At 33.0% G+C, this 13988-nt stretch overlaps 4 protein-coding genes across 8 annotated transcripts; 2 read left to right on the top strand and 2 right to left on the bottom strand.

Moving 5' to 3' along the window:
* Nucleotides 1-449: 449 nt before the first annotated feature.
* On the top strand, nucleotides 450-2075 carry LOC105180860 (probable palmitoyltransferase ZDHHC24). Of its 2 annotated transcripts, XM_011137181.3 has the most exons (3): nucleotides 450-618; nucleotides 739-1108; nucleotides 1197-2075. In XM_011137181.3, the coding sequence occupies exons 2-3, from the start codon at nucleotides 1027-1029 to the stop codon at nucleotides 1841-1843; spliced, it is 729 nt and encodes a 242-aa protein (XP_011135483.1). In that variant the 5' UTR covers nucleotides 450-618; nucleotides 739-1026; the 3' UTR covers nucleotides 1844-2075. The 2 variants fall into 2 exon arrangements, with proteins under 2 accessions (XP_011135483.1, XP_019695942.1); XM_019840383.2 differs by having other exon boundaries at nucleotides 451-618; nucleotides 739-2075.
* A 1464-nt stretch (nucleotides 2076-3539) lies between these two features.
* LOC105180818 (sulfhydryl oxidase 1) lies at nucleotides 3540-7424 on the bottom strand. Of its 2 annotated transcripts, none has more exons than XM_025307663.1 (4): nucleotides 7121-7424; nucleotides 6198-6505; nucleotides 5513-5765; nucleotides 3540-5375 (listed from the first exon to the last, which is right to left on the bottom strand). In XM_025307663.1, the coding sequence occupies exons 2-4, from the start codon at nucleotides 6487-6489 to the stop codon at nucleotides 3908-3910; spliced, it is 2013 nt and encodes a 670-aa protein (XP_025163448.1). In that variant the 5' UTR covers nucleotides 6490-6505; nucleotides 7121-7424; the 3' UTR covers nucleotides 3540-3907. The 2 variants fall into 2 exon arrangements, with proteins under 2 accessions (XP_025163448.1, XP_011135408.1); XM_011137106.3 differs by having other exon boundaries at nucleotides 6198-6536; nucleotides 7121-7423.
* A 275-nt stretch (nucleotides 7425-7699) lies between these two features.
* LOC105180819 (glyoxylate reductase/hydroxypyruvate reductase) lies at nucleotides 7700-11793 on the top strand. 3 transcript variants are annotated; one of them, XM_011137108.3, is made up of 7 exons: nucleotides 7700-7791; nucleotides 8863-8968; nucleotides 9154-9281; nucleotides 9847-10036; nucleotides 10289-10452; nucleotides 10867-11157; nucleotides 11281-11793. In XM_011137108.3, the coding sequence occupies exons 2-7, from the start codon at nucleotides 8889-8891 to the stop codon at nucleotides 11394-11396; spliced, it is 969 nt and encodes a 322-aa protein (XP_011135410.1). In that variant the 5' UTR covers nucleotides 7700-7791; nucleotides 8863-8888; the 3' UTR covers nucleotides 11397-11793. The 3 variants fall into 3 exon arrangements, with proteins under 3 accessions (XP_011135410.1, XP_011135411.1, XP_011135409.1); XM_011137109.3 differs by lacking the exon at nucleotides 7700-7791 and adding an exon at nucleotides 8131-8664; XM_011137107.3 differs by lacking the exon at nucleotides 7700-7791 and adding an exon at nucleotides 8131-8675.
* A 190-nt stretch (nucleotides 11794-11983) lies between these two features.
* On the bottom strand, nucleotides 11984-13739 carry Lamtor3 (Late endosomal/lysosomal adaptor, MAPK and MTOR activator 3). Its single transcript, XM_011137110.3, has 3 exons — nucleotides 13375-13739; nucleotides 12854-13081; nucleotides 11984-12379 (listed from the first exon to the last, which is right to left on the bottom strand). Exons 1-3 carry the CDS (start codon nucleotides 13381-13383, stop codon nucleotides 12242-12244), a joined length of 375 nt encoding a protein of 124 aa, XP_011135412.1. The 5' UTR covers nucleotides 13384-13739; the 3' UTR covers nucleotides 11984-12241.
* Nucleotides 13740-13988: the final 249 nt, after the last annotated feature.

Genomic DNA, 13988 nt, shown 5'->3' with positions numbered 1-13988 from the left:
CGTTTCCGAAGATGGATGGAAATGCACAGTCTACGGCTGTGTTCCAATATTCACTGCCAGCACTGAAAATCTATAATATACGTGACACAAACTATGTATTTTCAATACCGGCAGTAAATTTTGGAACATAGCCTACGGGCCGGTTGTTCCAACTTCTCGGTAAGTTAACCGATAGTTAAATCATACATTTGTCTTTATTTTTCCTTCAACTTGGACAAAGACAGACATATGATTTAACTGTCAGTTAACTTACCAAGAAGTTGGAACAACAGGCCCTGTGAATCATACATATACCAATATATATTTCCCAAGAAGAATGGCGTAGGGCTTAGGTTGTGTTCCAATATTCACTGCCAGCACTGAAAATCTATAATATACGTGACACAAACTATGTATTTTCAGTACTGGCAGTGAATTTTGGAACACAGCCTTACTGGGGCTTACTCCCACAGGCCCAGAGCCATCTATTGAAGGGAGGAAGGACATATTTCCCAACCTTCGAACTGTCACTTTTCAGTAACTTGTAACTTTTGTTTTACTTAAAAGCAACAATTTTAACTTTTATATTTATGCTGTGTGTCATAAAATACACAAAAATCTGAAATTTCAGGCAAATCGGTGAGAAAGTTCATCTTGACAATTACAATTTGTGCATGTTATTAGATGTTAGGTTATATCGCGCGATGTGTTTTGCGAAATGCTCTGGCAGAGTATATCATGCACGTGATATGCTTTAAGGGAAATACAGCCAGAATCCAGAATTGTGATAACTTGTAAGATGTCATCGGCTCTTTCTAAAGATCACTATAAAAACGGAAATAAAATATTGGAAAAAAACGGGAATTAAGAAAAAGAAAGTGTAATATCGTATCCTTAAAAGGACATATTTAAAAGGGAAGAGAAAGAAAAATAGGACTAATTGCTCTAACAGATACGTTGATAAGAACAAGAGATTACGTACTGTAGATAATTAAATGAACCAAAGAAAACAATAGCGACAAAAATGATGGTAATGCGGAAGAAGATATGGCCGCGAGCTGTTGGCGATCTAGCGTCGATGGTTTTCGTATTGGCTGTAGTACCATTGATATACTGGTTCGGATTGTGGGTAATATTGCCGGAATTGTACAAGGATGAAAACTTGCAATATACACTGCACTTTGTTCTTGGCACTTTCATCATGTTGAATATCGTAGGTAACTTCACGTATACGATGCTGTGTGACACCAGTACCGTTAGAAACGTGATATCAATAAGCACAGCAAAACCTGAGAATGGATGGTGGCTGTGCACAGTTTGCGAATCCGTATCGCCACCGCGATCATGGCATTGTCACACCTGTAACACGTGCATTCTCAAGCGCAATCACCATTGCGTTTTTGTTGGCTACTGCATAGGTTTTTACAATCACCGTTATTTCATCATGTTTCTGTGGTATTCATTTCTCGGCGCGGCGTACGCCTTTTATTACGGCAGCTTTTTCATCTGGAATAGAGTATCTTTCGAGTTTTCAACGATCGTCAGGATGATTTTCCCTATGGCGATTTTCTTCTTTGGCATCGACATGTCCGTCGATCAGTTCTACTTAGTGCTGTATATCATGTCATTTGTGGGTACTTTATACACAGGAGTATTATTTATTTATCATTTTAATTTGATACTTAGAGGTACTGTAAGTAATGAGAGTAACAAAAAGGATTATACATACGACATGGGCTGGAAGGATAATATTAAAGAAGTATTTGGAGAACGATGGTATATAACATGGTTTCTTCCTTATATAAATTCACAGTTACCTCATAATGGAACCTTATGGCACAATGTGTGTTCAAAAAACGATTGAATTTGAATTCATATGTTTTCCATGAAAATATATTTGAACAAAATGTCTTGCAAAATAATATCAATTTATTCATATTGATAACGTCAATATTGTTTTCATAATCAAAATTGCAAAGAAATTGGTTCAATGCTTTGGAAGACCATATATTTGTAATGAAACAACGCTAATTAAAGCTGTTGAAAATTTCAATGCATTTTATAGTTCATCATATATACATATACATGTGTATACAGTCTGATATATATTCTTTGTAAATGTTATATATAAATACAGTACATACATATTAATTATATTTATGTAATTAACAGACTATATAATTATGTCTAATAAATTTATTTGAATCTTACAGCTGTTATTCCTGCATGTTTTTCTCCTGGTTATTATCTAATCATTGCATAAGTAATTATAGGATTCTTTGATTTTTGATTCTTTGATATATATATATATATATATGTATATAAAATCATGTTAATTATAAATTATTTGTATTTCGCCATTAGACCAGTATATACAAAAGAAAAACGAAAAATCTCCAAAACTTTTTTATCATTTTAACATGGCTATATAAGTGTAAGGAAATTTTTGATGTTAATTATATGTTACACAAGACTCATGTCCATATCATTTTTAAACATGCAAAATTATATTTAACTGCATATTTTATATTAGAAAACTGTACATGAAAAAGATTATAACTTATAATATTCATGATATATATCAGAGAATTTTTCAGGGATCTATGTACAGATGAATTTGCAAAAGATTAACTTTTAATCAGATTATAGATATCACAATCGTATTTCTTTTACATTTTTTTTTAATATTCAAACAGAATTGCACTTCTAGAAGAAAAGAGAGACTAGTTTACATTATATAATACTTCGTTTGTTTAATTTATTATACATCAATAGTTATCGATTTAATTTTTCACCTAAGTGTTTATCCCAAACGATGTAACGCTTTTTAATGTTAAATAAAAGAATATATATGCGCACGCACGCACGCACGCGCGCACGCACGCACGCACGCACGCATGCATACACACACACACACACACACGCGCATACGAAACCGATATAAGAATATAAAATGAAGATACATAAATATGCGACTTTTGTTTGTTATATCTTACAATAATCAATGTTATAATGTTTATACTGTTTAAGGTTTACAGTTACAGCACGATGCCGTACGTATAATAGAAAATTATTTATTACATCTTTTTTCCAGACAAAGAATTAACATTACATGCTGTATATGTTATAATTCTTGATTAAAATACTTTAGTTTAACAATTATAAATACATGATCTCTAAATGATATTGAAAATGTTACAAGAAAAATATTCATCGGATACATCGTGATGCTGAGTATAATTGTTATATTTTACTTGAATTTAGTGTTTATCAGCTGTATACATTATACACCTTATTGCATGTATCTACATTGTTACATTTTCTTTGTATAAGTTTTATATGTCGTACATAAAAGTCTACAATAAAGATATATCGTTCGAATAAACTTTAGGACAAAATTAAAAAAAAATGCTATTAAAATTTAGAGTGACATACGAAACAGTTCAGTGCATAATTAATCGACAGCTTAATTTTTACTTGTAATTCACTAAAGGATACACCTTTTTATTTTACTGGAAATAGATTGAATATAATTAAAAAAAAATTCTTAGAATACATACATATATACATATAAGCCTCTTTATAAAATATTTTTTTAAATAAGAAAATTTTTGACGCAATATGCTTATATATGTGTAGCTATAGCATTTTGGCTTTATCGTTTTACTACTGGCAGTACTACTTACCACATCAAGCAGTATAATAAAATTTCCTCTATTGAATTGCGCGTGCCAATTCAGATATAAATATACACTTGCAATTGGAAGATACCACATACCTTGCATTTGTATGGCGTCATTTTCCTGACTGTCTGGAAACTTTCCGAAACACTGAAACACCGATACTTGCAAATTCATCTTTAGGAATGTTGCACGCGCAAAAATGACTATATGCGACGAGCAGAGTGTAAACAAAAAAAAGAGGAGTATCATATAGTTAATTGATTAATGTGATTTCTCTTCTTTTTGTAACTCTCCTCCTGTACCCACATTCTTCTCTTATAACTTTTGAGTTCTCTCGAACACACTAGCGCAAATATCACGGACGACAAAACATACAATACCAGCCAGATGCTAATGTCAAATCCGTTCAAGCCTTCTCCGGCATTAGTATGTTTGGTTTCCATAGCAAGTCTCTCCGGCCTTCTCACTCTCGACCCATTGCTATTGATCATACTATCCGTATTTTCGTTATTGTCAATCCCGTCGTACTTGATGCTGCTATATCTATATTTGTATTTTAGGTATTGTAATACCTCTTCCTCGTTCCAGCTATTATTAGCAAATTTACAGACTGCACAGTGCTCTGACGAGGGATACTGTATCTTCTTGTGTTCGGGATCCTCCGTGTTGTCGCCCGAAAGCCGTGCATTTACTTCATTATGTGCCCGCCATAGCCAGAGTATACTCTCATCTCTGCTACGTATGTCGAACATTCCATTCCTCATGGCCATTTCTATAAAGTGAGCAGCGCAATCGGCGCATCCGAAAAAATTCTCGATATAGCCGTGCATCGCTCGCAACACTGCCGCAGGATCGTCCTGCAAGGAATCTCGAGACTCATCCCTATTCTCCAATGCGAAGTTCACGGTCAAAGTATGAAACATCGTCCACAAGCCGCATGGGTACCCTCTGTACGAATCCATGCTACCCTTACATCCTATCCATTGACGAGGTCCCGAGTATACTGGCGACATCTCCTCTTCTGTCGTCTTTGCCAGCTGACTGATTTCCTCGCCGGTAATGCGAGTTTTGCTCTCGACGACGTCACGAATTACCTCCAGGTACATGTTACTTCGTCGTAAAGGAAAGTATGTTGCCAACACCGCGAGGTATCTTCGTAACGCCTCCATTTTCTCGTCTTCTATCGACTTTGTCAGCGGTATTTCATGATTGATTGAATAGCGTAATGCATTCTCTAGATCGAGTTGATACAGATAATCGTCCTTTTTCTTCGATGTCAATTGTTCCTCCTCGCGAGTTTTTTCAATTATTTCCATTGTTGTTTGATGTGTGTCGCGCAACGTTCCTGTTGTCGTTGTCGTCGTCGTCGTCCTTGTTGTCGTTGTTGTACTTGCTTCATAAATATTCACTCCTTTCGCAAGTACATAATCCTTGATGGCACGTCGAACACCTTGCCTCGTCGGTATTCTAACGTTGATTACTCTGTGCGATTCATTACGACTAAAAGCTATCAAAGTTGGGAACTTTGTCACCTTGTTCGTCACGCACAGTAACTCATTGTCGGATGTCACTCTGCGTATCTGTAAACTGTTGATACTATGCAGATCGAGTATTACTTCCGTACCTAAATGAGAATCTGTGTTCTCGAAAATTAGGAAGAAATATTTTACACTGTTGGAAGCTGTTTTCCATACGTCTGTTATTTCGACGTTCCTGCAATCAGTAAAGTTGCTTTAGAAATATTACAAACGTATGTGCCTCTTGACAAATGAGTAACGGAATTGTTTTTGTAATTATAAGAACTGTGGTTGATATACAGTTTAGATGTGTGTGAAAAATTTGATACATACCTGTATGGTGCAATATTGGGCCATGTAGATCCTCGTCCCTCTTGTTGCTCAGTTTCAAGCATATTAACTAAATTATGCCTTACTGAGTCAACACTATCCCCTTTCTCTATTACTATACCGAGAAAGGGTGGATGTGCATTCACAGAGAAATACTTTAACATAGGATAGTGCATAATCTCATAATCACGACAGATCGGATTATTCTCGTCATCTGCACAATCTATCGCGGCGACTACAACGATGTCGTTCCAAGCTAAAATATATTTTTACTTATTTATTGTCTATTATTTATATATTTATTACTTATTATATATATCTTTTTATTATTTATTTATAATTTATTTTTATAACGTTGCAACACACGCAAATGAATACTTTATATATTCTGTAGACAGATAGATAGAACACACAAAAATAAACAAATCTTAAATAAGCATTGAACTGCAAATTAAATTTTTCTTTAGACATTTAGCTATCTACTTTTTTTTCAATTACAAATTGAATTCTTTGTATGATTATATACATTGTGAAATTATCGACATCACAAAGTATTTGGAATATTAGTAATTGTCAGAATATAATAACTTTGTCCAAGATCTAATCATGAATACATCTAAAGTAAATATTGATTGCTGATTAATTGATAATTGTTTTCATGATCATCTGCCTGAAATAGAAAACTTACAGAAAATATCGCTAGCCAGAGCTTTCCAAGTAGGTGCAAATCTATAACAGAAACCGCACCAACTGTTATAAAATTCAACAAGCCATCCCTTGGTACTACCATATATGGTTGTTTTAAAGTTTGTAGCATTAAGAATCATCACATCATCGCTGGCGTTGTACAAGCCTTGACTGCCTATCAGACTCTGATATTGATCCCTGCGTGGTACACCAGCTATACTATTCCTAACCATCATCAGAATAATCAGTGGACATAATCTCAGCATAGTCTTTGTTATATCCAGCTGCTTCATCTTGCACCTCTGATATCTGACATTAGAATCCGGTTATTTTGCTTTTTCTATAATTATATACAATATCAATATGGAATCAAAATAAATATATTAAATATATTAATATCTTTGATATTCTATATTTTATTAGGGATAGTACATTTGTACATACAAATGTACTTAATAATATGTGTTAAAAAAGGAAAAATATTCTATATATAAATTATATGTATATATACATTCTTTTTTATTATAAAAATATATCTTATGTCATATATGTATAAATATTGGGTTCTCAAAAAAAATAATTACAATAATTACAAAATGTTAAAGAGATTGTACAAAACAAGATACCAGTTTTATTAAACTTATTATCTTAACAAATCTAATTACAAATACTTAATTATAAATTAAATTGATCTTGTTATAATAATAAGAATTTAAAATCTGAATTATGTGGTATAAAAGGAATTCATTAGGATAATAAAAAGTCGCAAGAATATCACTTTCAATCAGCACAGTTTAGTACACTGTCAATAAAGTGTGAAATTATGTAATTATTTGATTAGTAATAATCAAATAAGTATTAATGATGAACTTGATAAGTATTAATCAAATAACTTTTGCATATGCATATGCATAAGCACGATACCTTCTTTCTATAATCGTTAACTCGGATTTTCCAAGAGAGGTTCTCAGTCAACTGACGAGGCGTCGAAACTTAAGGACTTTGCCTATTCCACCTTAATATTAACGTCAAAGAGTAATTTCCTAATTTACTAATTTACTTTAATAGATGTAAATGGCATCGATCGTGACCGTGCAATCAGACATAACCAGACATTTGATAACTGTTGTTACACGAATCCCCTTTTCGCGCATGTGCATCGAATGTCGAACCACCAACCACAGGAATGTATATATACAGACAAGGCCTGTTCCAAAATAAGTTTCGGAAACTTTGGTTTTAGTTATGAAATTGGTAAGCCTTAAACTAATTTAAATACTTTCCGTAATTGATCAGCTGATCATGCTTGAACATTCACAGTCATGTATTTCTGTTTACAAGTTTGGGTTTAGCTATTAATTTTGTAATTAGATACATTAGATAGAGAAATGGATAGATTTTTTGTTACTCATTATCTTGATTACTGAATCTTCCGACCGTAAAGTTGATCGTATGAATCAGCTGATCAATTACAGAACGTATCTGTTAATTTAAGGTCTACCAACTTTACAACTAAAACCAAAGTTTCCGAAACCTATTTCGGAACGCATCTATTAACAGCGTATGTACTGCGGAACACGGTTTAATATGAGTCGGTGAGCTCCATAATATACTGGAATAGACCTATGAGATATCAAGCTATAGTGTAAAATATTAAATATATCGATTTTAGATACGTTTCTCTTTTTGCACTTGCTTCTTTTCCTTTTTTCGCTCTAAAAGTACCGCGATATTAAATTTTATATACATATTTTGAAAAAGGAGAACTCTTCTTTTTGTTTAGAATTTACTTCATTGATTCTTTTTAACAGAAAAAAAGTCGACATGTTTATTTAAAAATTTTAATTCTTTTATTTGCTATCTTTGAAGGAATGCGTTTACTTGCGATTAAATTAGCTTTAATTTTAGTTATCTATACATGCATGTAATTACTTTGGTTCTTGAGAATTTGTTTAGTTTTTAACGATAACAAAATTTCTCGCGACGGATATTCGTCAGTATCGTCAGTCTGTTTTATCTTTGTGCAGCCTTGTTTGTCTGAAAGTGTACAAATTTTTTTCTGAGTTTAGTGGACGAAATAACCTTCATTTTATCTATTATTGCAGTCTTTTTTGCTTATCATGCACGCTCGGTTTCACAGTTGCATTCTCGCGAAATGTCAAAATGTTTGACTAAAAAACAAAAAAAGTTCGCTTTGCAGAAATTTCAGGATATAAACACCATTATTTATCAATTATTCCACATAACCAGTCCAATTCGGTATTTACGAAAGCAAAAGAAAAATCATTAAGTGCATGCAACTGTACTTTCATCGATTATCTTTTATTATCTTCAAACCGGTTCGAACTAGCAACACGGGTGTGTAATTCCTTTTTTATCGCTATAAATTGCGCAACGTATTCTACGGGCGTAGTAACAGCTATCAGTCAGAAAGTTATAATACACAGTAGAGGTGTAAACGTTTTACTGTATGTACTGGGTAACTATCGATTAAATTTAATCTATTTCGCAATTGTACATTGTTCGATATAATTTCAATGACTATTTCCCATAATGCTCTAAGTACATATACGTTCTTTAAATATCTTTAAGTAGTCATATTTCCAATAAAATTGAAAGTAAACATAGAATTTGTCCTAATGTGTGTACATATACAAATCGTGGAGGTCAAATAGAAGATCTCAACAGCACGATGAATCTACCGGGTCTACCGCGAGTACTGATAACTAGCAACGAAGCGCCTACTCCCGGCATCGATCTGCTTCGAACCAGGTAAGTCTGAATGAATTTCACATTTCCACAAAATTATCCCATATATCACAAAATGTCTTAAGGTCATCTTGAAAGTACTCAGGACGCTCTAGGCCACTTTGCATATATTTTCGACACGTTTAAAATAACATAGAGGTATATCTTATATTCTTTGGAATATTATATTATTCATTTTGTCGATATAGATGCGACGTTACCATTATACCAACCGCTGTAAGCACTCGAGAAGAAGTACTGCAAGCTCTTCCAGGACATGATGCTGTATTTCTCGCGAACCATCAGAATGTGAACAGCGAATTTCTCGACATCGCCGGTAAGCCATCATGCTGCTGTACTTACTTTTAGTCATTTTAGACAACTTTAAACAACTTTGAGCAACATTTTATATTAGTCATCCTATTATCAGTCATCCTTTTAAATGTCTGTGAAACAAGAATATCGTCAAATTTAAATAAGTAAATTTTTCTGAAGCTTAATACGAAACTGAAAATCTGAAATATTAGAGATAGATAAATATACGCTGTATATTTCCCAGACAGCATCGGACATCCAATGGATGTACGTTTCACGTCCAATTTATGTCCGTATGTTTAATTTACGTCCGTGGACTTAAATTGGACGTAACAAGGATGTCCTTATTGGACATCGGACCTGTAGGACGTCCGATGTACGTCCATCGGATGTCCTATGTCCGAAGTTGTGACAAACATACGTCCTAAGGACGTCTTTTGTATAAAAAATGGACATATAACGGACGTCCAATGGACATCCGTGTGCTGTCTGGGTTTATCATGAAAGAAAAAAAAGATGATAGATTATAAGACATCTTATCGAGTAATACACTATCAAGTTTGATTTTTTACTGGTTCTTTTTCCAGGCCCAAGTTTGAAAGTTGTATCGACAATGTCGGCTGGATACGATCACTTGGATGTTGCAGAAATTAAGAGGAGAGGAATCAAAGTGGGGCACACGCCCAAAGTATTATCTGCCGCAGTTGCGGAAATTGCTATACTTTTAATGTTATCTGCAGCGAGACGCGCTCACGAAGGTCGCGTAAAACTGGAACAGTAATTGATATTTTATTTCACTTTAGGTCAAAAGTTAATCCTCTTTTATTGTTCTTATTACTACTTATTGAAGATTCAAGATATGTCTAATATACAGCTCTTTTCTTTCTTATTTTTACATAATTAATGATGAAAACTTATGTGACTTGAGAGTTAAATATCAAAGTACAGAGGATTAATTATGATGCGAAATGCTTAATTATATATTGAATAAAACGCGCCTCTATAGATGTATACAATAATCTAATTAAGAGGTCAGGTGGAATCCAGACCACAATGGTTACTGGGACAAGATCTACAAGGGTCTACAGTTGGTATCTTTGGCCTAGGAAACATCGGTCAAGCAATCGTTAAACGATTGATAGGGTTCGAAGTGGGGCGTTTTATCTATACTGGACATTCACGTAAGGAAGCAGGTACGTTATGATATATCGAAGAAGATACATTTCGCGTGAATTTAAGCGCTATAATATTTACAAAGTTTTAGACTACGATGTTCTTTTTATGCTTTTCCTCCTTTCCCTCCCCCCCCTCACCCTCTCCTTCCCTCCTATCCCTTCTCTACACATACATGCGCATGCACTATCGTATCATAAATTATTACATGCTGACAATTGCACTTACATCCTAACTGGACTCTACTTTGCTATTGAACTTTTACATCATAGATATTTATTCATTTATTTATCTTACTAAATAATTATGTTGGCGTACAATAAATTCTGTGCTTAACGAAAATCTTTTACACGTTTATTTAAGAATAATGAATTTGTGTAAAATGTTGTAGAAATTTTTTAAACATCTTATTGGAAATAAATAATATGATTTAGGTGATAAACTTGGAGCAATATTCGTAACTCTGGACGAACTTCTGGAGCAAAGTGATTTCCTCATAGTCGCGGCTCCGTTAAACAATGAAACCAGAGGGCTCTTCAATGACAATGCTTTCAATAAGATGAGAGATACGGCAGTTTTCGTGAACATAGCCCGCGGTCAGATCGTAAATACCGAATCACTCGTAAAAGCTCTTCGTAATAAGAAAATATTCGCTGCTGGACTGGACGTTACCGATCCAGAGCCATTACCACCGGATCATGAACTTCTAAAATTGCCTAATATCGGTCAGTATTCTCTCATATGAAATAAGTATGATAATTATTATATTTATATTGTATTAGTTTTATTTCACATAAATAAGTGCATCTCACATCATCGATTTTTATTTTGTATGTATAATATTACAGAAATCTTGCCACATTTGGGCAGTTCGACGCTCAAGACTCGCAATAATATGTCAATAATTGCAGCACAGAACATTCTAAATGGTCTCGATGGTAAACCCTTGCTTTATCCCTTATAGCTTTCTCCTACATTCAGCCTTATATGACTTATGTATTACTTTTATATTACCTAGATGTGTAATAAGTACCATTAGAAAAACGACTGTTTGTCGATATGTGATTTAACATAGAAATTCGTCTATCTCCTCTTATACTTATCGTTTATAAACATAGTTTGTTTCTTTATCAAATTATAATCTTAATTTGATCATTCACAATTGTTCAAATTTCTATATCACTAAAAGCAATAAAGCAATAATATTGTGTTACTGTAAAGTAGATTATCAAGATATTGTTAGGGATTTCCTACTAGCCAAATTTAATTATTTAGCTCGGCATTTTGTTGGAATGATATACATTTTGTGTGTATGTAGAGTATACTCAACAATTATAAACTATCAGTATTACGTTATTCTATTTAAACGCGTTTCTTGGAATTTCACAAGATTTCTGTGTTTGTTACAATTTTTAGAAAATTATCTTTAGTCACATTTGAATTGTTACACATTTATTCATTTAGTACTATTGTTCGAATATTTATATCGAATAATTATTAAATAAAAGCATACTTTTCCTTTTCTTGACAAATCATATTTCAATTTTAAGAATATCTCTAAAGTTCTTAAAGAACTATACTACACTGATTTTGTTATGAAATACTATAATTATTTCTGCCCACAAAATACGCTTTTGACATTTATGTAAAAGTGTTAGCAAGTAGAAATATAGAAACAGGTTGTTTTCTATTGGGAAAAGTACTAACATTGTGACATAGGCACTATTCGTGCGATATCCTCAATGGTTCATAAGTTTGCATCTTAATAATATTCAGTATTTATCACCCATAATGGACAACAGGTAACCATCAGGCTTCCACTACTGCATTTTTTAAACTACTTAAAATAGGATCAATCTTATTCTCCAATGACAATATGTGACCAGTGTTGCAATTGTGACTAGCGATGAAACTTACAACCAATGGTAACTTATTCATCTGCACCACCTAAATACCAAATAAGAACTCTTTAATGAGAAAATATCTCCAAGTGATATTAAGATGATATATATTCTAATCAAATGAGAAACAGAGAATCAAAAATTGGTCTTTAGATATTCATTTAATATTATAAACAATTCAAAATTTTCACACAACCAACTTCTCTATAAAGAATCAAATAACTAGTATATGTATACTATTAGTATATTTGCCATATAATAGTAGTATATCAATATACGATAAAGAATTCAATATAGTGTTACAAATAATTTAGTAATTATATTTAGTTATAACTTAAAACATGTCTCGCTCATTTAATAAACAATACTGATAATAATGTTCTTGACAATAATTGTCTTCGTTGCATTCATTTTTTTCAACCTCAAATACTAATATATAAGCTGGTTTATTTAAAATATATTTACACAATACTTATACTATACCTTAATTTAATTGTTACTAGCTTATTGTGTACTTTACCTGGTAATTGCTATACATGCATATAATAGTTTTGTTTTTCCCAAGACCCAGTTTACTTCCCTGGTCTGTTGCCATTCCAAAAGTTGATAAAAAGCTAGCTCTCATAGCTAACTCTGGTGCTTTCTCATCAGACACGGATACAACAGGTACTCCATCTCTGTCTGTAATTAATATACCATACAAACCTTCTATGCCACTTAATAAACCATAGAGAAACTTCTTCAGTTCCTAAAACAGTAAGATATTAGCCAAACAAATTGAGTTAAATTTAATTTTAATTAACAATGATAAATATGATTTACTCTACATATCATTGGTGATAACAGTATAGAATATCTTTGTGTAAAATGCAATATCCTTACGTAATACATAATAAAAACAAATATATATCCATGGATATTAATCTTTCAGCCGCAATTTAAAGATATTTCGAGATAATATATAAGTGCGTTTTACACAATCTTAAACATAACCTTAAATTTACCCAAAAAAGTGCCTTTTATTGTACACATTTAACTTACCATCGTCATCTCCTCAAAATGATATATTCTAAGACCTATATACAAAATTTATAAATGGTAACTGATTACAGTAGCAAATATTGTTCCTAAATATTAATAATATCACACATATAGAATCATAAGAATCGGACGCATCAGTCAGCTTCCATATATTATGTATATATGTATTGAGTTAAGCGGGGTCCACAATAGAAGTCCTAAGTCACAAAATTGTAAGAAAATTGACCAATCCAGAGTCGATTATTCTCCTTGCGGTCGAAGAATAATCAATTGTGATTGATCAATTTTTTCTTACGATTTACAGATTTGCGATTGCTAAAAGAGAGTTGCCCAACTTTTAACTTCTTGGCGACGGCAACCGGCAATCGCAACTATAGACATAGTATATCTCATTGAAATATAACCATACTGGAAGGAGCACTGCCCTATTCCCTCCATTATATCGAGCGGTTCAGAGAAAGATAGACTACGTTTACACGGCTTCTAACTTCGACTTCGGCCCGGTTCCACAACTTACTGTAAACGAAGTTTAAGGCCCAGTTCCATAATTGCTTTAAACTCCGTTTAAAGCAATTGTGGAAAATTCAGTGGAAAATCTAGTAATGTTGTCAACT

Source organism: Harpegnathos saltator, unplaced genomic scaffold, assembly GCF_003227715.2.
Source record: "Harpegnathos saltator strain DR-91 unplaced genomic scaffold, Hsal_v8.6 scaffold93, whole genome shotgun sequence".
In the NCBI taxonomy this organism is placed as follows: domain Eukaryota; kingdom Metazoa; phylum Arthropoda; class Insecta; order Hymenoptera; family Formicidae; genus Harpegnathos; species Harpegnathos saltator.
This window is presented reverse-complemented; position numbering and strand designations above follow the sequence as displayed.